The sequence below is a fragment of the Podarcis pityusensis genome, assembly GCF_964106645.2.
Source record: "Podarcis pityusensis genome assembly, chromosome: 3".
Lineage (NCBI taxonomy): Eukaryota > Metazoa > Chordata > Lepidosauria > Squamata > Lacertidae > Podarcis > Podarcis pityusensis.
In genome coordinates, this window is record NC_138026.1 from 84563154 (window position 1) to 84589984 (window position 26831).

General features: G+C 45.2%; 1 protein-coding gene across 3 annotated transcripts in view; it reads left to right on the forward strand.

Annotated features, from left to right (window-relative positions):
• Positions 1–3848: 3848 nt before the first annotated feature.
• The window catches only part of CAPN11 (calpain 11), a 31896-nt gene continuing 8913 nt past the window's right edge, over positions 3849–26831 (forward strand). The window contains exons 1-16 of one of the 3 annotated variants that reach the window (XM_080997546.1): positions 3862–4002; positions 14159–14245; positions 15278–15568; positions 17888–17957; positions 18655–18773; positions 19355–19488; positions 19665–19833; positions 21385–21468; positions 21555–21640; positions 22750–22824; positions 23149–23309; positions 23740–23909; positions 24004–24015; positions 24478–24689; positions 25340–25379; positions 26468–26533. In XM_080997546.1, the coding sequence (XP_080853672.1) occupies positions 15323–15568; positions 17888–17957; positions 18655–18773; positions 19355–19488; positions 19665–19833; positions 21385–21468; positions 21555–21640; positions 22750–22824; positions 23149–23309; positions 23740–23909; positions 24004–24015; positions 24478–24689; positions 25340–25379; positions 26468–26533 (1644 nt within the window). In that variant the 5' untranslated portion in view covers positions 3862–4002; positions 14159–14245; positions 15278–15322. The other 2 variants (XM_080997545.1, XM_080997547.1) reach the window with 2 other exon arrangements.

Below are 26831 nucleotides of genomic sequence, written 5' to 3' on the forward strand. Positions count from 1 at the left end.
GCCATGGTCACCCAGTAAGCTTCAAGCAGGAGGGATTTGAATCCACGTCTCCTCAGTTCTAGACTGACACTAAACAACACGGCTATACTTTATGATATTTTAGTAACAAACTTAGGTGCTGAGTGTATGCAGCCAAAACAGGGCTACTTCTGAAAAGAAGGAAGTACAGGTGCAATAGAATAATAGAATTGTAGAGCTGGAAGGTACCCTGAGAGTCACCTGTTCCAACCACCAGCAATGGAGGAATCTCAACACATAGCCCCCCATCCGGTTTGAACCATACCAGGCCCTGCTTACCTTTGCAAATGTGATAGAAGTTTTACTGCTGTGCCACTAGAAGCTGTCTATTGTCCCATCTAACTCAGTATGGTCTTTGTTGATTGGCAGTAGTTCTCCAGGGTTTCAGACCGCATTCTCTGCTAGTCCTACCTGGAGATGCCTGGAATTGAACCTTGGAACTTCTACATCAAAAGCAAATTCTCCACCGCTAAACCACAGTCCTTCCACACAGTCAGCATGCTCAGAAGAACCTCAGTGTTTGCAGAATTTTTTTAAAAAAGAGGGGGAAAGGCAAAAGCCCCTTGTGGGTTATCGTCAGTATTTACATTGCATGTTACATTGTTGGCACTTGGTAATATCAGTGGCTATATCTGCTTAGTTGAAAGAAATCACAGAGTGCAAATTGTTAGATGCAACACCTAGTCAAAACTAGAAGCATAGCATGTAAGCAAAATTGGATGACCAGAGAGGAAAAAATTACCCTACCCTGCAGGATAAACATACCTCTGAGAAACCACCTGCCTCTCTCTCCTTTCCAGTTGCTACTTGCTCCTGTTACCTTGTCATCTCTATTGTTCTTGTTACCAGGTGCTGTGCATTGATCTGCTCAAAGACGACATGGAAAACAAATAAAATGGAAGATTCAGGTGAGCTTAAACAAATAGGGGAGGGAGAGTTCCCAAGCCACTCTCACCCAGCCACATTTCTTGGTGTTGCCTTCCCCAGCTCACACAGCAGCACCCTGCTTGGACATTCCTCTTGGATTTAGTACCACAGGCCAGCACAGCATCCCTCTGTTCACACCCAGCCAGACATGCTGCCAGTGATTTTTTACAGTCCAATAAAGACATGTATGCATCCAAACAGTGTAATGAATACTGGCTGGGTATGCACACACAACTGCAATAACATATACATTGTAAAGCCAGCTGGGATGACAACAGTGAAAAGACAAGGGACATAAATGTTGTGCTTATTCCATTTTAAAGAAGAGACATGCACTGAGATTGCAGTCCCATGCACATTCCCTGGGAGGACTAGGTCCCACTGCATATTTGCCAAGATCCCTTCTAAGTAAGCATGCAGAAGATTGGCAGCATGACTATCTACAGATAAATTGTCGTTTTAAAGCACATTGTTCCTCTCTCTGTGGCACTCCCATTGCTCAACCATTATCTCAGCTCTCATAGGGTCTCAGTTGTGTTCAGATGGACTTCATTTGGGCTTCAAGACCAAAACAGGCTATATACACATGTGGGGTTTGAAATGCACAGAATTTTTGTACGTAAGTGCTTTGCAGTTGTACATACACAATAACATTGCCTAAATCAGGAGTTACTATCCATGCTGTCTGTACATACAAGTGGATGAAGAAGAAGAGTTTGGATTTGATATCCCGCTTTATCACTACCCAAAGGAGTCTCAAAGCGGCTAACATTCTCCTTTCCCTTCCTCCCCCACAACAAACACGCTGTGAGGCGAGTGGAGCTGAGAGACTTCAAAGAAGTGTGACGAGCCCAAGGTCACCCAGCAGCTGCATGTGGAGGAGCGGAGACGCGAACCCGGTTCCCCAGATTACGAGTCTACCGCACTTAACCACTACACCACACTGGCTCTCACTGGATGAGTTTACGAAGCAAAGTGCATCAATCTTTTATTCTGTGCTCTACTCACTTAGTCTATCCACCCACCATAAGTACTGGCAGAAACCAAGTAACACCTCATCACACCTGTGAACGTGCAGTTCTTCAATCAGTGTATCATGAGGTCTATTCCAGCATGAGGCGACCTAAGAGAACACTCTCTGTGTACACGGCAGCAGTGCTTGAGAAGCGCACTCCCGGCACAAAATGGATTAAACCCGTTCCTTTAGCTCAAGTAGAACCCCCCAAAATGTGCCTCTATTCATCACTGTATGCACATTATCACACAATGTGTACATGCCCAAGGAAAAACCTCTCTGGCTTGAATGGAGGTCAAACTTTTAGAAGGAAGGCCTGGTTATTAGGGTAGCAGCAGACACAAGTCTTAAATCAGAGGGTGTAAAGATTAATAAGAACACTCATTCATATTTCAAGACAGGAGAAATTCTCAGCAAGGTTGAAATGTCCGTTCTTGGTTACATTCAAGATCAAAGGGTGGGCAGTGCATTTTAAGAGTATTTTAATCTCATAGAAATGTTTCTTTATTTCTTTATTTCTTTGATAAAATGTATACAGTGCTTGGTTGTGGAAAAAACCTCAAAGTGGTTGTCAACAAATTCCAGACATCATCCTCATCATTTATGGAGTGCCATCAATGTGCAGTATTTAAGGACAGGTCCCTTGCCCTAAGGAGCTTACAATCCAAGCACTGACACGGGGGAAGCAGGGAGCTCAGGAAAGAAAGGAGGGAAATAAAGGCGGAAGTAAACAGGGAAAGAATGTGCAGTTGGTTCAGTTAATACATGCCTGGGTTTGGTTACAAGGTTATTTATTAATATTGCTGCTGCTGCTGGGGGTCATTTTGCATACACTTAAACTGATTGCCACAGACTCTTTGCACTCCATTGCCTTTTAAGTTCAGTCTTTACATTCCCACCACTGCTTCCATCCCTGTGTACCTAACCACTCTGTGCATCTAATGAAGTGGAGCCCAGTTCACCAAAGCTTGCTTTGTGCTGTAGTAAATAGGTTATCATTTTTGGTTGCTGTTTTTGCTGCAACACAGACAAAACTAACCACCCAGAAATAATAATGAATTATTATCAGCATCACCACTTGTATGCTGCCTTTCAAGGTAAAACCTCTGGAGGCGACTCACAACATACCGAAGCCATAAAACTCATCAGAATCTGACATAAACCCACAACCTATGCTAACCAAACACGAACACATCCAAATGTATTATCCTGGCAGCAGTCTGAAACAGCACAATAAATTACATATGAATCCTAGTAACTAAAAATAAGATATGGAAAACACCCACTTCCTTATTTTTCAGCAGAGATTTGTGCTGTTAGCCTGTCGATAGAAACTTTTCAATATGATAGAACCAGTGACTTGGGACGGGACAGGAGGGCAGTGGGAAGGACAGGGACTTATGAGGATGGGATCTGAGATACAAGAGGAGCGATGTCTCCGTTCCTGAAATTGCACCCTACGGGTGTGAGGCGCCCAAGGTCAATATCACACAACTTCAGGCTCCCACAAATCTCTATCACCAACCGATGATGGTGATCTTTGGGGGTCCCGTGCATAGAGGCCCCTCGCGTATAATTGTCCTGTCCCGCTCCTTGGGCAAAGAGAGCCCGAGAATGGCTGCAGGCTAACTCTTGCACTTTTCCAGGGCAGGTTTACGATGCCTTGCACCGGACGGCCGGGGTGGGGTGGGGGTCAGCTACGCCGTTTGCCCGGGGCAATCAAAGATCGGCTTTGCTTTGGCCCCTTCGAGGGGTTTTTGTTCCCCCCAATGCAGAAGGAAGCGGGAAGGGACCCCGAGCCGGATCTGTGCGGCGCCTTTAACTCCTCCGCCCTTGCCCCGCCCGCCCAGGCTCAATCTGAGCCTCCTCCGCCACCGCGTGCACATCCTGCCAGGCCAAACCCCACCTTCCCCGCGCGGAGCCTGGAGGGCGGCTGCCGAGCTCCGACCGTGCCTGGCCGATGAGCAAGTAGCAGGGCGTGGGGAGGTGCCCGCCTGCCCGAGGAGGGAGCGGACCAGAAGCGGAACTCCGGCCTGGCAGAAGTAAGTGGCTCTGGGCGCTGGAGATTTCCTGCAATCCGATTAGGAGTTGCTAATTCCAGCCCCTCCCGCTGCTGGCAGCAGGGCCTCGGGACCCCCCCCCCCCCCGGCGCCGCCACCAGCCCTGCCCCGAACTTTCCGGCACCAGGCCAGGTAAGCGACGGGCCGGGGGAAGAATTTGGCGTCTCCATTACTTGCAAGAACTTGGAGGAAGCCAGGGAGATCTTACTTGCTTTTTAGTTCAGGGGGACGAGGGGGTTTTGGGGGGCTCCCTTTCTGTCCTTAGTTAAGGGTCGCAGAATGTCTAGGGGAGCAGCGACCTTCTCTTAAATGCTGTTAAAAGGGTGCTGGGGGAAGGGGATACTCGATCTACCTCAAATCTCCGATCCAGCATTTTATACCTTGTATGTATGGCTGGAAGCCGATCTGGGTGGGCGCCAACTTATGTGTAACGCTCTGCACGGCCTGGGCTGGGCCAAGCCAGAAGGAACAAGCAGGATCAGCCTGGGACTCTGGAAGGGGAAGGCGCGTTTCTTGGGGAAGGCGCCTTTAAAGCTAGCCAGCCCACTGGCTAAACTCCCTGGGGATGCCCTCCCTACACCCCTTGCAGAGCCATGCGCTTCTCCAGCAAGCTTGTGCAGTGAAATGCCGGGTCTAGAGAGAATGATCAAACGCTGCTTATCTCCTATCTGCTTTTTCTCCTGGTGTACCTTCTTTTTTGGGAATGAAGCCAAGCAATGGGAGGTGGCCTGGGAAGAGCATCCTGTCTGCACCGGGCAATTGGGAGAATGAGCCTGTGCTTTGTAGCGCAGGAACAAAGCGGAATTGTTAGCATCCTGGGCTTAGTAGTTGGGTTCGTATTCAGGACAGGGTCATAGCAGGGATAGTCAATGTTGTGCCTCCCGTATGTTGGACTGCAGCTCCTAAAACCCCTGACCAGTGACCATGTTGGTTGGGGTTGATGGGAGTTGGGAGTCCAACATGATCTGGAAGTAGGGCTGACCCAAGGTATTTTGGCTCCTAAGGCGAGCCAGAAAATGGCACCCCACTCCCTACCAGGGAAGAAGGGGTGTGTGGAGATCTACATCAGGAGCAAGGGGAGGAGTAAATATCTACATTGGGACCTGCTGCTCCTGTGGATTTGCCACCCAAGGCAGTTGCTTCACCTTGCCTCATGAGTGGACTGGCCCTGTCTGGAAGATGTCATGTCAAGACGCCTCCTTGTTAGTTCCTTGCTGTTTTTAATTGATGTTGTCTGTGCACTTCAGGAGGTGAAGCACTGCTGAGGTCTCTCTGGGACCGCCTCTCTATATTGCACATAAGAGCACCCACGTTTTTCATCTGTATTGATGATAAAAACATAAGAAGAGCCCTGCTGGATTAATCCCAAAGGCCCATCTGGTCCACCATCCCGTTCTCACAGTGGCCAGCCAGATGCCTGTGGGAAGCCCCTAAACTTCAAATACTAATTTGAAGCACTAAACTAGTAGTTGGAGACCTAAAAGTTTAAAGAAGTTAATAGCTCTTGCTTTGTTTACTTATTTCTACAAGCAGAGAGCCTTTCACTTCTAAAGCCAACCACTAGCCTCTAATCTGGCCAGTTTAAGATGTCCTAATAGCCACTGTTGACTTATGTCATAGTTATGTCCTATATAAACAACTAAATACGTGCTTGAAGTATCAGTGGAAAAATCTCACTCTACTCCTTGGACTGTGCATCTAGGCATCCAAAACTGGCCACTTTTTATGGACTTGGAGGCAGTGGTTGATGACTAATAGTTTCTCTTTGGTAGATAGAGCCCAAGACCAAGGTCCTCCACTGTTGTGTAGGAGCACACATAGGATGGCCATGCTAAATTGTAGTCTGTTTTTTCTTACAGTCAATACGGATTCCCAGTATCTGTTGGGTTTCCATGGAGTTGTGCTGCTGACTCCTTCAGCCTGACCCAGCTAAACTAGCGTCTTCCTGCCCTACTTCTCAGGGCTGGAGTATAGGACTACAGTTCCCAACAGACCCAGACATGTTGGGAGTTGCAGTCCAAGAACATCTACATGTCACCATATTTGTTCCCCCCATGGCCTCATGTAGCTGCTGCATTCTACTGTGTTCCTCATGGATGCTTTTGTTTTCATGCTGAGTGTTCTTTTTCCCCCCCATTCACTTTTGTGGCTCTGGAACATGAAGTACTTTGGGATGGCTGGATGCAGCTCATGGCTGCTCTTTGAGCTCTGCTGGATTTACTGTGGCAATCTGGAGCTTTTCCTTTTCACATATCTAGGAGGAATAAACATGGGGCTTACTTGCACTGATAGGGTACCTCCATAACATTAAAATGGAAGCTGCTGTGGATTTTCCTCCTGCAGTGTAAGCCAAGCTTCCTCCTGACTTGCCAGTGTAAATGACAGTCATACACACTAGTTCATTCAATAGTCACTTTTCGCTCTTTACCATGTTTTGACTAGGCTGCCACATTTTGATTTTTTTATTGTCATTCATTGAAAGTTTTGTTTCCCCCTTAATTTGTTTAAAGATTTAAAAGGTTTGCAAAATACACTTTGGGAATTTGGAGGATAGAGAGGAACTGGGGAAGCCATCTTATGCTGAGTCAAACCATTGATCCGTCTAGTTCAGAATTGTCTACACTGAAGTGCAGCACTTCTCCGGGATTTCATAACAAGGATATTCCCAGTCCTACTAGGGATGCTCGGGATTGTACCTAGGGCCACCTGTTGATGCTCTGCCACTGAAACGTGGTTTGTTGTGTCATAGACACCAGCCAAGCAGTGCTGTGCAGTCTGCTGCTGCTGCAAAAGTGTTGAAATGAATTTTTCTGATCTTGGTACTGGAGAGAAAAATGACTTTAATATAATGGAAGGAGTGTACTTGCAAAACAATCTGCTGCTGAAATGTTATGTCTGTATGCACCCCTGAAGTGTTGGGGTGGAGGGAAAACCTTATGTCAATGGTAGCTTTGATCAAGACCAGTCGTGTTTTGATTTGGCTGCAGTTATGGAGTCTTGATTTAAAGTGAAGCAATACACTCCAAGAAGCACTGGGTGGGTGCTTCATACCACCGCCTTATTCCAGAGGTGCCTTCTTCCAGAGGTTGTCCAGAGTTACTGGACAACAACTCCCATCACTGGACAACAACTCCCATCACCCCTGACCATTGACCATGCTGACTAGGGCCAACAGGAGTTGGATTCCCAACAGCACCTGAGGGCACCACGTTGCCTATCTCTGTCACTAGAAGATCTAATGCAATCCAATGAATCTATATTATTTGCCAAGGAAGCACAAGCACCCAAACTAAATTATGCAAATTATCTAACAGTAAGTATAAGTTTATTGTTCTAGCCAAAAGCTATGACAAACCTGCAGCATCAGTACCAGTAAAACAATACAGAGCATGCGTCCGTAATATGAGCCAGCACCCAGGATGTAAGAGAGAGGTTGCCGGAAACAACAAACTTAAATCCAGCTTGATTTCAAATCAAACCTTTGAATCACCACAACAATTTATAGTGATTTTATCTACCGTAACTCCCCTTTCCTGTTTTTTTGTTTTTTTATTTGTAGCCAGTGCATAGAGGGCCACTCTGTGTTTTACAAAGCTATTTTTGTTGCTCAAGGGAACCGGACCATTTCTGCCAGGGTGTACCTGCTTGCTTGTGTTCAGGGGTGCTAACTTGAATAAAATATGGGGGGCAGGTAAGTCCCGCCCCGCATAATCAATCACATGACACAGCACACGAACACCATTTGAATCGCAATGCCCATCAACTGCGGGGGGGGGGGCCTCAGCCCCCTCAAATATTTTATTGGCGGGTTGAAGCCCCCTCGGCCTCTAGGAGTTGGCGCCTATGCTTGTGTTTATGAAAATTAATAATATCTGCATATATTTCCAAATTTATTGTGCTTCCAGCATTCAGGTTTCCGATCTACTGGACTTTTCTCCTTTTATTAATTGGGGGGGGGGCTGAGAGTTGGGCTGACTAAAACAGGCATAGGCAAACTCGGCCCTCCAGATGTTTTGGGACTACAACTCCCATCATTCCTAGCTAACAGGAGCAGTAGTCAGGGATGATAGGAATTGTAGTTCCAAAACATCTGGAAGGCCGAGTTTGCCTATGCCTGGACTAAAAGCATGGTGGTAAATGGAACCTGACTGGACACCATCAGCACATTCCTGCTTTCCTCTGCAATTGTGAGGGCTTTTTAAAGAACAAGTGCTGTATTGTATGAGCTAGCTGATATCTACCATGTGTACTAAATCTGTAATGTCCATGTTATCCCCAGTTGTGTGGGGTGCTAGCAATCAGGACTGAGCCACTGGAATGGACTGCTTTCTCCCTTCCCCTTATAGGATGCTCTGGTGGCATTGTGACCGCCTTCTCCTTTGAGCGGTTCTGTGTAGAAGCCCTTGGCCAGGGTGTTCGTGCTGCAAAGGAGCTGGGAAAGCAGGAAGCAAAGTGCTTGTTGCACTGCAGCAGGCGCCTGGGATTAATCCCGGAGGGTGGCAGGGAGCCAAGAGCTTCCCAAATACAGCAGAATGGTGTAGTGACTGAAGAGCTGGAGGCCATCGCTCTGCCTGAAAAAGTGCATTGTATTCTAGCGGTTAGTTGCTATGTCTTCAGTGCTAGATAATCTGGGAGCTGCCTGCTGACATAGCTGAAATAACTTGCAGATCACTGGATATAGCTTACAGCTGTTGATGTTTCTGTCTCAGTTTTTTAGGTGTAAGGACAGGCGGCATTTCTCTTGGGGAGGAGTGGGAGGCAGGCAGCTTCTGCATCTGCTTGGGCTGCTCTGTGTCACAGCTCCACACTCCCATCATTTTCTCCATGGCCATCTCATGCACAAGATTTTGCTAAATGCCAGCTCATGCAACCCAGCAAGTCCTCCAAGGGCTAAGAACTGTTTCTTGGACTGTACCACTTAGGCTGCAGGTGTCAGTCCTCCCTGCAGATATTAAAGCATGTAAGAAAGGAAGCTGTGCTGAGTGGCAGGCAGTGTTTCACCTTGAGGAACATCTTGAATATCCTTCCCTCCCTGGATTGACTCTAGACAGATTCTGCTTCCGATGAAGGTCTCGGTGTTTGGACTTGAATGTCATAAAGAGGCCCACAACTCAGAAATCTGCAGCCCGATACAACCCTTCTCACAGATCAGAGTCCTGGTAGCTGGTCATTTTGGGCTGGCACAAGGGGAGAGGTAGAAAGCGAGGAACTCGGGACTTGACCCTGCTGCCAGTGCTGCAGAGGAACGCTGCCTCTGGGAAACTGCGCAGGACTCTCTCTGCACTGGGAATTCAGAAGTACCATTTTTAGTTTGCATGTACAGCAGCAGGAAATTGAAGTAGCAGGAAATGTTTTCTTTCTGCAAAATCAAATGATTGTGCCAGCTATGTGAAACCCATTTCAAAGCTGCATGGTAGAGAGAGTGTGCTGAAAGGCTGAAGGGAGCGGCAGGGAAAAGAGGGTATCCCTTTCCATTTTGCAAATGTTTAGAAGCTGATTAAGCACTGGCTGATCTGATTGGCAGAGTGCCTGGTTTGGGGGAATATGGGAGACTGGGAAAGTGACTGAATTAAACAATCCAAAATAGTAGCCGTATGCTAGGACTTCAGAAAAGCAGGAAGGCCTTTTCTGGTTATAGTATATAGACTATAGCACTTGATCTCTTGTGGGCAGTGGGGGGAAGTGTGACTTTGGGTTGTTGTTTTTTACAGAGGATGGGGGTTTGTTTGTAGGGCCACTTTAAACCTTCTTAATCGGAACTGATCGTCCACACAAGGCAGTATTTTGGAAACTTGGGGACTTAAAGGAAAAACATAGAATCGGCTGTTTGTTTAGTAAAACTGGGCATCGAATGATGGGTTGGATTTGGGATCCTGCCCTTGTGGGTGCCTGCCCCTTGGTCTCTAACCCCTATCCAGACAGTGCCTTGGGAATGAGTCCAGTGAGTGTGTACAAGATGCACGAAGGAGGAGAGAGGTGGCCCTAAAACAGGCATAGGCAAACTCAGCCCTCCAGATGTTTTGGGACTACAACTCCCATCACCCCTGACCACTGGTCCTGTTAGCTAGGGATGATAGGAGTTGTAGTCCCAAAACATCTGGAGGGCTGAGTTTGCCTATGCCTGCCCTAAAGCATCTCCTGTCATCTTCTGCCTCCTTGCACTGACTTAAGAAGCAAACATACGCTGAAAGACGCATCGCATCCAAGGGGAAAAGCCATAGCTCAGTGGCGGAGTGCACACTTTGTGTGCAAAAGGTCCCAGCATCAACGCCCAGCATCTACAGGCAGAGCTAGGAAAGGCACAGTCACTGCCAGTCATTGCTGGATGAACTAAGGATGTGATTTGTTATAAAGCAGCTTCCTGTTATCCACATTGCCTCTTCCTATGGTTTTCCTGGATGTCAGGCAAAAGACCAGCACACAGGTCTGCCAAGTTCACCCCTAGTGGCTGTACCACTTGTAAAACCCCATGGCACCTGCCAGTATAGCCAAAGCCAGGCAACATTTGTGGTAATGGCAATAGGCAGCTGGCTGACATTTTGTTAGGTTACTTATACTTCCGTGAGAAAATGAGGAAAGACACATTCTCATAATACAGGAATTGATAGTGGAAAATGTAAAACACGAGAAGTTACATATATGGGTCTTTTACCTTACCACCATGTTTGCAGACAAACTTTTTGTTGGCGAAACACTCGTGCCTTACAGCAATAATAGCTACTGAGTTGTGCTCTGGGAACCAACAGAAGCTAACTGTGCTAATGTGCAATTAAAATGTGCTACCTGCATCTATAAATACTGCCAGCAATTGGTTGCTGATATGATACCAGTGTTTCTAAGTGCTGGCAGCAATGTAACTGGGAGAGGCTCTATAAGGAAGGTGAGCAGCTGTTTCAGCAGTCTGCCATTTTAGCACCTGAAAAGTCTTATTTGTCATAAAATCAAAACAGTTTGCACTATCAGTACAGAATTTGACCCGCAAGAGGGAGAAATCTGACCTAATGGCAAGAACCTAGCATTCATTATTTCTTTTAACTTCGTGAGATGTTGAAGTTTGTTTAAAGGTTGGATAAATATTTCAGAGCTATTTTTGTATAACTTTGCATTAGAGTTCATCCTGGAGAAATATCCTCCCTATTTAGCCATTCTGATACTAACAGCTGCATAATACATTCTTAAATTAAGACAGTTTACTCCTCCTCTGCTAACAGGCTTTTGTACAGTTGAGGTTTTTCTGTCTTTCTAGAGAAATGCCATTTTTGCCTACCCAAAGAATGGCATTTATTTATGAAGCTTTATTATTTATGTTTCACCTGTTTAACAGAATATTGACCTAGAGACTAACAATAAACAGAAAATAAATCAAAATATAAATGAAGACATATTGAAAATGCATATTGAAAATGCACATACTTAATAAATAAACAGCAGAAAAAAGACAGCAGTAATATATGCAAGCACTCAGATAAAAGCAGCCAACTGATAGACTGAAATACAACTGAAAAGAAAAAGTTTTTGACTCCCAGACAAAAGCCAAGAGTGAGGAATCCAGTGACTGAGAGTGGCCATGAAAAAGCTCCTTTTTTGTCTATATATTGTGTCAAAAATTCAAGGCTATTGTGGAAATCAATTATAGATCCCATTTTAAAGGAATCATTAAACTAAAAGGGATGCAATTTGTGTCTTGTTGGCCAGATTGACCCTTCCCTAGCAGAACAGCTTCCTGACAGAAAAAAGGCTGCAGTCTATGACAATGTGCATTTGTAGGAGGGAGAAAGGGAGCTGCACTACGTCTATGTGTGGCAAGTGTTTTCATGTGCTGCAACATGCTACAAGTGCACTATACACAAGGGTACGTGTTAGTGCATGGCGGCTAAGTCATAAGCGAGCACAATATATGAGATAGAAGGCGTTTTCCTGCTTGTGTGGCAGTGAGCTAAGGCCAGGTGTCGTAACTTAATGCTTCCAAGCTTTTTAATGTGTGAGTGAATTTGTATACACCTTAACTTTTCTCTTAAACAAAGAGGTGGGTGCTTTTTGTTTTGTTTTTGTTCCTTCATACTTAACAAGTATACGGGGCTGGAGTTAGTCTACTTTGACTTGCACTGTTGCATAATGTGTCTCTCTCTTCTCCCCCACCCTTTCCAAGCCACTACTTTTTGTCAGCTAATAGCACAGGGTTTCCCTCCTACATATTGTTCTCAAATAGTTTCCTGTGTGCTGGCTGTCGCAGTTGCTTAAGATAACTTCAGCCATCCGTTCTGATAGGGGGCTGCCCACAGGGCCATGAAATGACAGGGAGTGGGGCCTGGCTCTGTCACAGGATTGTTCCAGGATCCTTTTCTGAATTTTCAGTTTTAAAAGTGTCTGCCTGCTCCTTTCACTTTAGATTGTGGTTTCTGTAAAGTTTACAGAAATGTAAAGGGGAAACATGCAGCGTTCTATCCAAAAGAGCTCAATAAGAAGAAAGCTTGCATTTTCAATGTTATGACCCACAAATGCAGCCTGGTAGCGTAACAACAAGCATGTGGTGCTTGATTTTAATAAAACCAAAACAGAACACAAATGTATTATTACAATTATTTCATAAATTAAGGGTTTCATCTCATACTTATGCCCGCTGAGGGGACCTGGGAAGTGGCTTAAGTACCATATTGGGAGGTGATCCAGTCACAAGCTTCCCATCTCATGTGCCTCAGTTTTTCTATGTGCCAGACCTTGGTCCTGTGGCTGAGGCCAGCATTAGGGACACCCTGTATCTGAGGGGGACACACATCCATGTCATAATTGTCTAAGTGTGCTTTCTGTTAGCAGACTGACTTCTTTAGAATAATGAAACCACAGATCAGGAAACGGTTGCTATGATGAATATGAATGTGCCTGGTGATTCCGTTTCACTCCGCCCTGCCCAGTGAGTCAGAGAAAGAGCGAGAGAATGACTGGTCTGGTCTGCATGGAAATATGCATACCTTGTGGGGTGAGAAGTTGTGTGAACTTGTTTTTTGTTACTTTTACCCTGGTGTAAACTAGTTTTCTCTCTCATGATAGCTGCCATCAAGTCCCAACAGTATGCTAGAGGCAGTTAAACCTTGGTAAGATATTTGCTGACATCGAATATATTGCCCCAAAGCATAGTTCTGAGGTAAATTTGACTTTTGTCTTTCAGAACAAGCAGCCTAGAGGGGTATGTAGAATGCTTGAACTCAGCTGGGAGTAACTCTGTGACAAATGTTGTTTTTGAGTGTGGAAAGTTCTGGTTTGTGAAGGGTGGATTTGTTTGTCTTCCCATATAGGAAACTATGTGTGTCAAATGCATGTACATCGAGGATCTATTTCACTATGTGAATGGAAGGCGGAGCCGGTGGTGGATTCCTGTAGCATGTAGATGTACAGATATATGTGCACACAGTGAAATGGGCACATCTTCATGTGGGTTGCAAAATACTGTAATTTCCACACAGGCAGTAGTGAATCTCTACCATTTACACAGGGACCCTGTGGCCCTCCCAATGATCTTGTACTCCAGCTCCAATCATACCTGACAATTGGTTATGCTGGCTGAGGCTGATGGATCTTTTTGCATTAGAAGAAAAAGCGTTTTTAAAAAATACATTGTCCCAGAATGCTAGCTGAATAATGATGACAGCATCACCTGGAAAAAATACAGCAACTATGCCACTATCAATGATAATGCTCCCAGTTGCTGGACATCGCACGGGGGAGAGCGCTGTTACACACAGGTCCTGCTTGTTAGCTTCGCATAGCTGTTTCTCACCACAAGAACACAATGCTGGGGTGGATGGGCCACTGGCCTGATCCAGCAGGACTGTGAACCGCCCTGAGACCTCCAGGTATAGGGCAGTATATAAATTCAAATAATAATAATAATAATATGTTGAGTGCAATGTTTCTCAAACTTGGGTCCTTTGCTGTTGTTGGACTACAATTCCCATCGCCCCTAGCAAGCCAGGACCAGTAGTCAGCAATGATGGAAGTTGTAGTCCAACAACAGCTGGGGACCCAAGTTTGAGAAACACTGGTTAAGTGGGATTTTGTCACTCGAGTATCTATTACATTTTCTTTCTTTCTTTCTTTCTTTCTTTCTTTCTTTCTTTCTTTCTTTCTTTCTCCCTCCTAGGGTGTCTTGATCTTCTAAAGTCTGCCAAAAAAAAACAAAAAACACCAAACTGAAACATAACCCAGGAAATTTGGAAGTCAGGATGATGTAAATATTTTCATGCATATACAAACACATCTGTTTTGCATGGTATTTCACTAACACCTGGTTACCAAAGAGTGCTTGCATTTCTCTGTAGTCTTTTCAGGCTTCTGAGTTAGATGTCTGAGTGTGGGGTGACTGGCGGCACTCTTCCCAAAACGCTCATCTTGTCAGATGAGCTCTATTTGCTTCTTTGGTTCTCTCACTCCTGGCGGAGCTGGGGCTTCTGGGATTTCTTTTCGCTGGGTCTGCAGGCATTATTGTCTCTGGCCTACAGCTGTGTGCAGCTGGAAGTCATCTTCTTGTGGGCTGCCCAGAATGTCCTAACCTGATCTGTGCTCAGCAAAGGGTGTCCCCCGGGCTGTGGTGAGAGCCATTTGCTGTGTTGCATGGCCTGCAAGCCAGTGTGGTGCATTTGTCTTCGCATGTGTGGAAGAGCCCAGGTGCAAATCACAACTTGGCCTCCAAGCTGACAGAAGGCATGAAAGTGGATGACCTATTTCTTGGGTTGTTGTGAAGGAATATTGAGAGGACTCTTTCTGTGTGTGATCCTGAGCTCCTTGTTGAAACAGTGGGGTATATAAATGGCTGGGAGTATCTTTGACAAATACACCCAACTACATAGTTCAACCAACGGACAAATATTGTTCACAAGAGCATGAAGGCTTATTCAGTCAATGCATTGCCACCTGTAGTCTGGAAGAATATCTCCGATTTGGTGATTTGCCCTCCCCAGTATGCAGAACAAAATGGAGAAACCCCCCCCCCCCCCGGCCAGAAGACAGTACTACTGTTTTGGTTTTTCCTAATTAGCCATGAGGATTAGGACTGTTTTAAACTGTTTTTCAGTCTTTGGCTTGTTTTTTCCCCAAACTATATCTTATAAATAGATATTGCACTTCCTTGTTTTACCTGAAAGGCAAGACAGGAATTTTAAAATCTATAATCATAGAAACATAGATGCACATGCTGGATACCCTTAATCAGCTTCAGTAATCTGTGTCTCATCTCACAGTGGATTTTTATTTTGGATTTTAGGAGTGTTGCTGAGGTATCCGTTGCCCGCGCCCTGCTTGCTGTGCCATGATGCCTTTTGGAGGAATGGCTGCCAAACTAGAATGGAACCGTTTGCGGGCTGAGGGTGTGGGCCAGCACAACAATGCTGTTAAGTTCCTCGGCCAAGATTATGAGACCCTGAAGCAGCAATGTCTGGAGAGTGGCACCTTGTTTGAGGACCCCCAGTTTCCTGCCATCCCCTCAGTCCTTGGATTCAAGGAACTGGGGCCAAATTCTTCCAAAACCCGCGGAGTTCGCTGGATGCGTCCTTCGGTGAGTATCTGCTTGAAGGGACCCTCGGAGGACCACTTTGACCTGCTGTTCTGCATTCTGTTAGCAGCTTTTATTAAAAGCCTCTTTGTTCATGGATCCAACTCTAGCATTTATTATCATTATTATTTGCTTCTGGTGGCCTCTATCCATCTTCTAATTAGTCCCGCTTTTCTCATTTGGACCTCTTGCTTTGCCCCTTCAATAAATTTTAGTTGAGTCTGGGATCCAGCCCAACTTCAAATGCATCTGAGCTTGCAGAAGACCGCCTAGTCTGCAAAAGGGGTGGAGAAATGCCAGACAACCAATTTCCACACTTGAATATTCACTACAATAGAACTCTCTAGAGTTCCCAGCAGCTTCCTGTGTATCTATGGCACAGGCCCATGTTTTGGAGCCATTATTTAGTTGAATAGGATTATCCATTTTGCTTCAAGGTTTGGGGTATGTAGCAACATTTATATGCAAAGTCTCCCTCTAAGCTTTGGTATGGCCTGGTTCTTGGTGAGGAAAAAGTAGACCGTAAAAGGGCATAGGAAGAAATCCTTTGATACAAGCATATGAGATCTGCACAAGCTGGTGCAAACCAAATCATAGATGATGATATCCAGTCAGCTGTGGACTCACAGCCTTAAACAAGCTGCTGTCTCACATTCCCCATCTATTATAAGGTGACAAAAATGCTGGCCTGCATACTGTATTTTTGTGTGTATAAGATGCCCCCAAGATGACTCCTATTTTTTGGAACCCAAAATTTAGAAATTGGGCCAGAGCCCGAACCCAAGCCTGGGCCACGAGAGTCAGAGCCCAAACCCTGCCCAGACCATCTGCACCAGAGTCCGAGCTTGAACCCGAGTCCAGGCAGCCTGTACTCAACCCTGAACCCCTGTACATTCACCATCTGGGTATAAGACAGCCCCCAATTTTTGACTAAAAGTTTTAAGCAAAAATTGTCTTATACATTGAAAAATACGGTATTTATTATAAACTTGGTACACTCCTTATGTTGATAGACTATTGTTTCCATCATCTCTGACCATAGGTCATGCTGGCTGGAACTGATGGGAATTGTAGCATCTGGAGGGCCACAGGTTAGCCAGCTCTCTCTCCCCCTCTCCCCAAGCCCGAATGGATAGATGAGAGTGTATTCAACTAAGTTTTTTTCAGAGTACAAATTAATGAACATGATTATGTTGGGCCCATTGATTTCAATGGGTCTACCCTGAGTAAAGCTTGTTTGAGATTATAGGTGGTATTCAGCAAGAAGAAAACATTGTCTGCTCACATTAATCTTTTTAAGACAATGAATCTTGACTTAAACATGTATATTAATATAAGCAATCCACATGTCTACTTGTTCACATGTAGAAAGAGCAATGAGATATTCAGGATGAGTGGTGGGTGTTTATGCTTCCAGCCTTGAAGTATAAACCTCCTTGCAGCCATAAGGTTTTGCAGGTTCTGCTTCCGTTGCCCATCTGTTAATCCCCACACCACAGAAATATAATTTTAAAATGTGTGAACACTTGCAAATATCAAGGATTTCCCCGAAACGAAAGTTAAAACTAATGATTTCTGGTCAGAAAATAGGGCACCACAAAACACAGTCATAGTGTATGGCTCAAAAATGTATTATCAGCATTAGATTGCCAGCATCTGCCTGAACTGGCCACCTGTGCTTTAAATGGTCTGGGCAATAGCAGCTGCCTGCTCAACTGAACTCTGATGCCAACCATTCATTACTGTACTTCAGTGCCAAACTGAACCAGGAGATGTTCCAACATAGAGTCTCCCTTTAACACCAGAAGCTTTCACAAGTAACAGAATACTTCATTGAATGTGTTAGATTTGGTTTCTAGATTCTGCTGGTTTTTGTTTTTGTAAAAAAAAAAAAAAACCATTCTCCTTTTTTGTTATGGCACTTCAACTTTTTATGTAAAGCACTGCAAAAATAGCTCCTCAACAAAGAACTTGTGCATTGTATTCATTTCTCACATGCACAGTAAAATAAAGGAAAAGAAAGTTGCAAGAATCCGAAGATTTGTGTGTGTGCTCTTAAACTCTCCAGAATACATTTAGACCAACCCATAACCCAAGAAACCAGAGCAGGGAGGTCAGAGAGAGCAGGAGATACTAAAAAGAAGAGCAGCACTGAAGTGGGAGAAAGGAACACAATATGGATCTGAGCCATAACAGTCTTTGCCTGTCTCCGTTTAAGGACGTTGCATTCATGTTGTGTATTCAGTGCTCCCACTATGTGTGTACGAGTATTCTGAAGAACCCAGCCACAGTTTATATTCCATTTTTCTTTCCTCTTTGCAGGAAATTGTGGATGACCCTCAATTTATCGTTGGAGGTGCTACAAGGACAGATATCTGCCAGGGGGCTCTGGGTGAGTAATGTGTGTTTATCCCTTGGATTGAGAGGGGAGCTGGAGGCACCATAAATGAATCTTAAGAGCAAGTAAGGATATTCCAAGTTTTCTGGTGATTTCAGATGATGAGGAATTTGCTGATACTGAAAACCTAGAGAATAAATAAGGATATTAGGAATCCAGGTCCACTGGGAAACTGAGGCTGCATTCTGACAGCACTTCATTCCTTCCCCCTCGTCGTCGCCCGACCCCCGGCAAAGTTTATGTGATCTTTCACATAACATAAAAGCCACTTCTGGAAGTGCAGTGGAAGTTTAGTGGTCATTCCCCTATTAATTTCTTCCAGGGAAAATCTGTTTGCAAGACCATTAACTTGGGGGGGGGGGAATTGGAGGATGAAATTTGGGGTGGTATGCCAACATAACTACTCTTTCCTGCCATTATCGTGAGGGAATCGTAGTACACATGAGCATAAAGGGTGGGATTGTGGGAACATGTCTGCTGTCTGCTTTTGTGTACCGCTATGCTTATGGGAGTGAGTGGAATTTAGTGTGACCTGGCAGTCAGTCAAAAAGCCACTGTTCCATAATTCAGCTAGCAATTCAGTGTAAAAGGAATGTCAGAAACTGGGACAAAAGTGTAACCAGGAAAACTGGTTCAGCAATCCCCACATCTGAATGCAGCCTGAGTTGACATCTATTTCCTTATTTATCAGGTGACTGCTGGTTGCTAGCTGCTATTGGTTCCTTGACTCTCAATGAGGAACTTTTGCACAGGGTTGTACCCCATGGACAAAGCTTTCAGGAGGACTATGCGGGCATCTTTCACTTCCAGGTAAGGCTCATCTTTCCCACAGAAAGTGCTTCTAAGGAAAGCCTGTCTCACAGGTGGATGGGACCCTAAGCTATAGAAAACGTAAAGCTGCAAACAGAGGAAGCCTTGGCTAAGAAGTGGAGTTATTCCTGAAGGGGATAGTTGCCCTGTTCAAACCTAATGTCTACTGTCCCATTACCTCAACCCAATCAGCAAAGCTCATAGCTCAGTGGTAGAGTACATGCTTTGGATGCAAACCATCATCAGTTCAAGCCCTGGCATCTCCAGGTAGAGCTGGGGAAGAACATCTAAGACCTTGGAAAGCCACTGCCAGGCAATATATATTTTACTAAGGTGGTGTAGTCCTCTTCCAGTTTAGTGGTGGAGCCTATTGAGCCTGAGCACCATTCTCAATGCTGCAGTACCCAAGGTGCAGGCTTCTTCAGGAGGAAGAGCAGGATATAAATGGAGTTGTTGTTCTTGTTGTTGTTATTATTATTATTATTATTATTATTATTATTATTAATAGATGGAGTGATGGACCATCTTGCTATGTTACTCTGCCTTACCTCATTATTATTCTCCGACTTCTTATTCTTCAGATCTGGCAGTTTGGTGAATGGGTGGATGTAGTGATTGACGATCGGCTGCCAACCAAGGATGGAGAGCTAGTGTTTGTGCACTCAGCGGAGTGCCAGGAGTTCTGGAGTGCTCTGCTGGAAAAAGCTTATGCCAAGTGAGTGCTGCCTCAGCACAGGTTATGCCCTTTTGTGTGTTTTTTCCCAGCAAGCCCTGGTTTGGATTTGTTTCCGTTGTTCTTCAACTCACCACCCTCTGTAACTGGGCCTTCCGGTTTCCAGGAGGCCAGGTTTAAGGCTAGGCTACTAACCGCCAATTCTCTTTGCCATACAGGCTGAACGGCTCTTATGAGGCCCTGTCGGGGGGCAGCACCACAGAGGGCTTTGAGGACTTCACAGGTGGCGTGGCAGAGATGTACGATCTCAAGAAGCCGCCTCGCGACTTGTGCAGGATCATTTCCAAGGCTCTTGAGAGGGGATCCCTGCTTGGCTGCTCCATTGATGTAAGCAGTGCCCCAAAGAGGGAGCTTGTGGGATGTTCCAGATGTGGAATCAAAGTGGGGCAGCAGAGGGAGATCTGGCTTCCCTAATCTGGATCTGATATTTGTTCTGAGGCCAGGGATTCGGTCAATGGAAACCTGTCAGAATAGAACAGTAGAATAGGCCCAAATGTTAACTCAAGTCTCTGTTTGGCTGTGAAGTTCTACTTCACATGTTCATCTGTAGCAAGAGACATTTGGTTGGTGCCCCCTTGTGTTAGGAAAGTGTACGGACAACCACCCTGTTTCAGGCAAATACAGTACAGTTCAGGTTGCCATTTTCTTTTAGTCTTTAGTTGAGTTCTTTTAAAAGTTAGAAAACAATGACGTGAAAAACGGGGGCATATGAATAGTCTTGTTATGTGCAAATTAGTCAGCTGCTGGTCTGAGATCCATGCTTGACTGAGCATTGTCTGGGATGTTTGCCAAACACACATCTTTTAATTACTCCTGTGTTTTTAAAATGCGAGGAGAGAAAAACAACATTGGTGACCACACACAAGTGCACACCAGTCTAAGCAAGAGAAATGGAATGGTGCCAAGTTGTGAAGGAGGAATGCCTCTGAGCCAAGCATCCTACGCAACAGCTTTTCCTTTCTCCATACCCACTCTTATTGCCCTGCATGCCTGCTCACACATTGTCCACAGGGTGACCTTCTATAAATGTCCATTTGTGAGTTGTAATAAGTCATCCCCCCTCACACTCCCTACTGTTGTGGAGAAAAGCAGTGCCAAGTAAGCCAGAAAAATGAATGAGGGCTACATTCCATATATATATACACTATGATCTAGTGGGCCAGAACTAATCTGTACATTATCAGAACATTTACTTTTCACTGTTTGTGTATTCTGAATAATACAAGTGGCCAGTGGGTGAATAGCTTGCAGCTAATCTATGGAATAGCTTTGTGTTGTAAAATGGGGATGGGTGAAGCTGCGGCCCTCCAGATAATGTTGATTTCCAATTCCCATCAGGCCAGCTGGTGTGGCCAGTGATGATGGGAGTTGTAGTCCTAACAAGAACTGGGGGGCTGGAGGTTCCCCATCCCTGCTATAGAATGTTTCCTTCAAATGTGAAGAGCTGGTCTTCTCTTGTTGAAAAAGTAAAGAAATCAACCTGGATGCCGTCAGCACTCCCAGTGATGTTTCACCCATAGTTCTCTGTCAAGTTTCCAAATAACAGTTTTCCAGAAGTCAAAGCCTACACCCACTAAAGGGCCCATTTCCTATGGAACCTATGGAAACTGAGCACCTCTTGATGTAGATGCTGTAATGCCCACAGCGTTACTGCATGACTTTTGCATCCTTCTGAAATGAACAGGCTTGTAAGAGTTCACAGCCTCTTCAACATTGTGCATCAACTTTTGCCTGAGGCAACTAGGATATACAGGAACCAACACCAAGCTATGAACTGCTGCTGGTACATTGTGTTTAGCAGCCATTTTAGTCTGTTGCCTTTTGGAGAGAGGGGAGGGTTAAGCCTTTTGACCAGTGCCATATATCCTCTTTCTACAGATCACAAGTGCATTTGACATGGAAGCCATTACCTTCAAGAAACTGGTGAAGGGCCATGCCTATAGCGTCACAGGATTGAAGAATGTGAGTTTCTCTTCAGGGGGCTGTGGAGACCAATTCAAGGGCTTTAGCCATGTGTGTCGGTTGTCTTAATACCTTAACTTTGACAGGTGGACTATCGTGGCCGACAGGAAGCGCTCATTCGGATAAGGAATCCCTGGGGTCAAGTGGAGTGGACTGGAGCCTGGAGTGATAGGTGGGTTGGACGTGTTCCTGCAGTGACATTAGTAGATGCCGTGCCCAACTGTGACATCTGATAGCGATCCCATTTAGGATGCATCCGGGTGACACTTAAAAAAATGTTTCGCAAATGCATGTGCCATCACTCGAACATCAGGTGATGATCTGCATGTGCAATTAAGCCATCACAGGTAGAATTTCCATCTCCTTTCTAACGCAGTGCTTTTTGATCTAATTAGCCATCTAATTAGATTTTAATTTGATCCTGACTTGTTTTTAGGAGGTAATTTGATTATTGTTTGATTTTATACCAGTGTTATATATTTGATGTTAGCCACCCTGAGCCCAGGGAAGGCGGGATACTTATAAAAGTTTATTATTATTATTATTATTATTATTATTATTATTATTGAATCTGTTCATCCATGAGCTGGAATGAAACATCAGGTTAGGGTCATGGGTAGCTGCCTAATAGAGTCAGATCAATGGACTGTTTAACTTAGAATTGTCTACACTGACTGGAAGCAGCTCTCCAGGGTTCCAGACAGGAGGGAGAATTGAACGTGGGACTTTTTGAATGCAAAGCATGGGCTCTACCACAGTCCTTTCCTGCTACCAGATAAAACTGGAAGGAGCAACATGTCACTAAAATTCTACTCAATACTGATCCAGAGTAGATTCCAATGTATAGTTAAAAACTTAACACTGTCCATAAGAAATCCAGTTGCAGCAGACTTAACTTAAACTTACAATAACTTATAATAAGTCTAAACCTTAACACTGAGCACACTGTGTACAGAACACCACACCAGAAGGAAAAGAGACAGAAAGAATACTTGAAACCCAGGCTCCTTCTGGCCTCTTATTATAGCCAGCATGACCCTGAAGAAGAGATAACAGAACCAGTTTAAACCAGCTGTACTCGGCTTTTCTGAAGGAATAACCCAAACATCATGAACCTTCTGCTTGTTTCTTTCACACAGAGAAGCTTCAAGAACCCTCTTGAATTAATTATAATAGGAAAGATCTCCACACATCAGATCAATACTTTCTGTACTAAGAAATGCAAACTGACACAACATGAGGAGGACGCACAGCATAACTATCTTTCTGTTGCTATCTTAGCTCTTCTGAGTGGAACGAAGTGGACCCCGATCAGAGGGAAGAACTGCAGCTGAGAATGGAAGATGGTGAATTCTGGTGAGTCCTGAGACTTGTGGCACTGTTTGTTCCTGGTGTGTACACACAGAGAGACATGCAGATACCCCCAATAATTCCTAATTCTGCAGTGGGATATGCAGAAGTGTTTGATGCCAATTAATTTCCTCTTAAAAAAAAAAAAAACAACAGAACAAAACAACCATAGCTCCTTTCTGTTTGTACCCCAAAGCTGTTTAAAGAGTAGGTGTGGAAAGTGTTTTCTTTTGGCTTCAAGGATCTTTAAGCATTCGAGCAGCGTTGCGCTTGCCCTGCCTGATTCTCCTCTCTGCCCTGTGACTTCAACATATCTTTTTGTCCCTGCAGGATGTCTTTTCGAGACTTTCTACGTGAGTTTTCCAGGCTGGAGATCTGCAACCTCACCCCCGACGCTCTGACCAAGGATGACATGAGCAGATGGCATACCACCCTCTTTGAGGGCACCTGGCGCCGAGGCAGTACAGCAGGAGGCTGCAGGAACCACCCAGGTAACAGCTGCTGCCTATTCTTTGTCCGCCCTCTTTGGTGCTGATGGACTAGTAAAGTGACTCCCACATTCTGCAGAGGTGTGATATATAAATTCATCATCCTGGAGCCTCTGCTTGAGCCATGATTTGTAGCCTGATGTCCTCCTCTCTGGATGCCTTAGTTGTGGAAAACTACCTTGGGTTACCACTGTAGTTTCTTAAAAAAAGAAATAGATGAGGAAAGATAGGAAGAAGTAGGAAATCAAGATGAATACTGGTTGCTTTCAAATCTTGAAAACCTTGTAGTATATTGTGAGGCTAGTTATTTGACCAGTCAGAGGCTTTTATTGACTCGTAGCAAACTCAAACAGTTAATCTAGGTATACAGTCACTACACACCAGTACAAAACAAACACAAGATTGTGCACCATCTTCCCTCCCCCCCTTGCAGCTACATTCTGGATTAACCCCCAGTTCAAAATCAAGCTCTTGGAAGAGGATGACGACCCAGACGACAATGAATTGGCTTGCAGCTTCTTAGTGGCCTTGATGCAAAAGCACCGGCGGAAAGCACGTAAAGCTGGGGAAGACATGCACACCATTGGCTTTGCAGTCTATGAGGTAACCCCACGTGGCTTCCTGGTGTGCCCTTTTGAGCATCATCACTTAATAGGAGCGCATTCCTAACCTTTGCCTGCTTTCTCTCTCTGTGCAGGTTCCTGAGGAGGTATGCCCTGAGCCAACGAAACCCCATTACTGAATTGTGTGTGAGAATGAAATGGGTTGAGGCCACAGAGTGCTGTTCCCTATTCTGGATGGAATCTGAAACGTGTACCTTCCTCCTGCTTGATGCAAAGAGACCCATAATGTTGTGCACAGCTCTTTGATGGCTGCAGACCAAATGGTCCAGGCTGTATAGGTTCTAAGCTAGAAAGGGGGGGTCCAATTCTGCACTGGATGCATCAACAAATTAAGCAAAATCAGTAAATGTGCGGTGGTTGCATGATTTTAGATGGGTTTGCCAGATGCCTTCACGAGACTTTAAAGTGGGATTGTAGTGCTTTAAATGCATGGTGTGAGTGTATGTTTCTAGATAGGCATGTGATGCCTAGGCCGTTGTCATCAGATGAAGGAGGGGGCTGCCCCTTTGCCACCCTGTATAATATACCTGAACTGTTTCCTGTCCCAGAACCAGGGCTGCCAGAGTATTCACCTGAAGAAGGAATTCTTCCTGAGGAACCAGTCTCGGGCACGCTCAGAGACCTTTATCAACCTGCGGGAGGTGAGCAACCACATCCGCCTGCCCCCAGGCGAATACATCATCGTGCCCTCCACCTTTGAGCCTCACCAGGAAGCAGACTTCATCCTGCGCGTCTTCACGGAGAAGCAGTCAGACACAGAGTGAGTCCATGCCTTCGGTGTGAGCTACTATCATCTCCTAGGTCTTTGTAAGGGGTGTATGAGCTTTCCTCCAGACTCAGCTGCGTTTCTGTAAATTAGCTTGGATGCCAGTTGACTTTTGGGGGGTTAAGAAAAGGAAGGCACTGAGCAGCAGAATATATTCATCTGAGCTCTAGATGTTGGACAAAAGACTCAAAAGCTGGTTGAGGAATAGACCCTACTTGTATTCCACCCAATGTCTTTATCCTCACAGTGGCTTTCCATGTTTTGCTGCCTGAGTGAGCTGCACAGCAAACTTCCAGATACAGTGGTACCTCGGGTTACATACGCTTCAGGTTACAGACTCCGCTAACCCAGAAATAGTACCTCGGGTTAAGAACTTTGCTTCAGGATGAGAACAGAAATTGTGCTCCGGCGGCGCGGCAGCAGCAGGAGGCCCCATTAGCTAAAGTGGTGCTTCAGGTTAAGAACAGTTTCAGGTTAAGAACGGACCTCCAGAACGAATTAAGTACTTAACCCGAGGTACTGCTCTCTTGAATGGGGACAGTCAAAGTGGAGATGTGTCCTATCATATCTCTTGCCCTTCTGCCAGGCCCTCCTCCATCTTCTCAGAACTAGAGGCTTTCCTAACAGTGTTCTTTCTTCTCCAGGGAGCTGGATGAGGAGATCAGCGCAGATCTGCCTGATGAGGTAACACTCCAACCCAAAACAGGCAGTTTTAAGTGTCAAACCTCCCTCTTTTTTAATTCGTGTGTGTATGTGTGTGTGTGTGTGTGTGTGTTTTTTCTGCACATTTCACTGTATTTGGGTCTTAAAGCAGTTTACAAAAAGTGAAAACAATAAAGTGTACAAAATTTAAAACATCAAAGGTGATAATACCAAAACAAGTATTCATGGTCAAATGCCTCCTGGAACAAAATGGTTCTCACCAAGTGTGGGAAGCTTAGCAGAAACAATGCCTGTATGATTTCTAGTGCAAGGGAGTTCCATAGAGTTGGCTCGCTACATTCAAGGCACGACTCCAGTGTTGGATTAGGAGCTGGGAGAGCAGTGTTCGAATTCCCACTTGGCCGTGAAACTCAGTGGGTGACCTTTCAGCCTACCCCACAAGGTTGTTGTGGGGATTAAATGAGGAGAGGGGGAGCGATGTATGCCACCTTAAGCACCAAAGTTGGGCTAGGAAAGCAATAAATAAATAATACTTTGGTCCATGGGGGGTGATCTCTGTAATTGGCTTGGGACATAATGGGGCAAGGCTGTTCTTAAGGTATCCTGGGCTTTAGTTGCTCAGGACTTCGTACGCCAGTACAAACACCTTCAACCTGGCCTGGTAGGAAAGGGGAAGCCAATGCAGGTCTCTTAACCCTGCCTTTTCCCATTATCCATCTAGCTGCAGCAATCTGCTCTAGATCAAGCTTTGAGATGAGTCCCAAGGACAGCTCCCCATAAAGCATGTTGCAGTGATATAGTCTTGGGTTACTGTATAAATCACCTGCACATAATAAAATACTTTGTTGAACATTTGGCTAATGTCCCTTCACGCCAATGTTCCTCCTTCTTAAAGCTACATTTTAAATCATCCTTGTTGGTTAAAACAGGATGGGATGAAGCATGGAGAATTAAGGGAAGGGAGAAAGCCAGCTGATGGAAAGTGAGAAGATAGCATTTAATGATGGGAGTGTGTAAGATGCTGTCAGTGGTTTTTGAAGATAGCTAGAGGGAAAATTAGGTAGTCAGAGCAGTGCTTCACCTGCTGGTCCTGGTTTTTGTTTCCTCAGGAAGAGATATCTGAGGATGATGTGGACGAAAACTTCAAGAACATGTTCCGGCAGCTTGCAGGAGAGGTAGGTACTGTGACTCAGCATTCCTGTCAGTTTCTTCCCCCTTCAGTTGTTGTGTGCAACGAGCAGGTAAAGTAGCACCAGTGGCTTTGACAATGTGGAAGTGAGAAGGTGTCGAAGGAGCCTGTTCACCGTGGAAAGAGGACTTCACTTGGATCAGAGACCTCTCTGAGGGATGCCCCAAAGTCTCCTTCCTTCAACCTCATCTACCTCACAGGGGTATTGTAGAGATAAAATGAGGGTGACAGAGGCATGCACATAGAACTTGGAGAATGGAGGAAAAGTTGAGGGGAAGCACAAT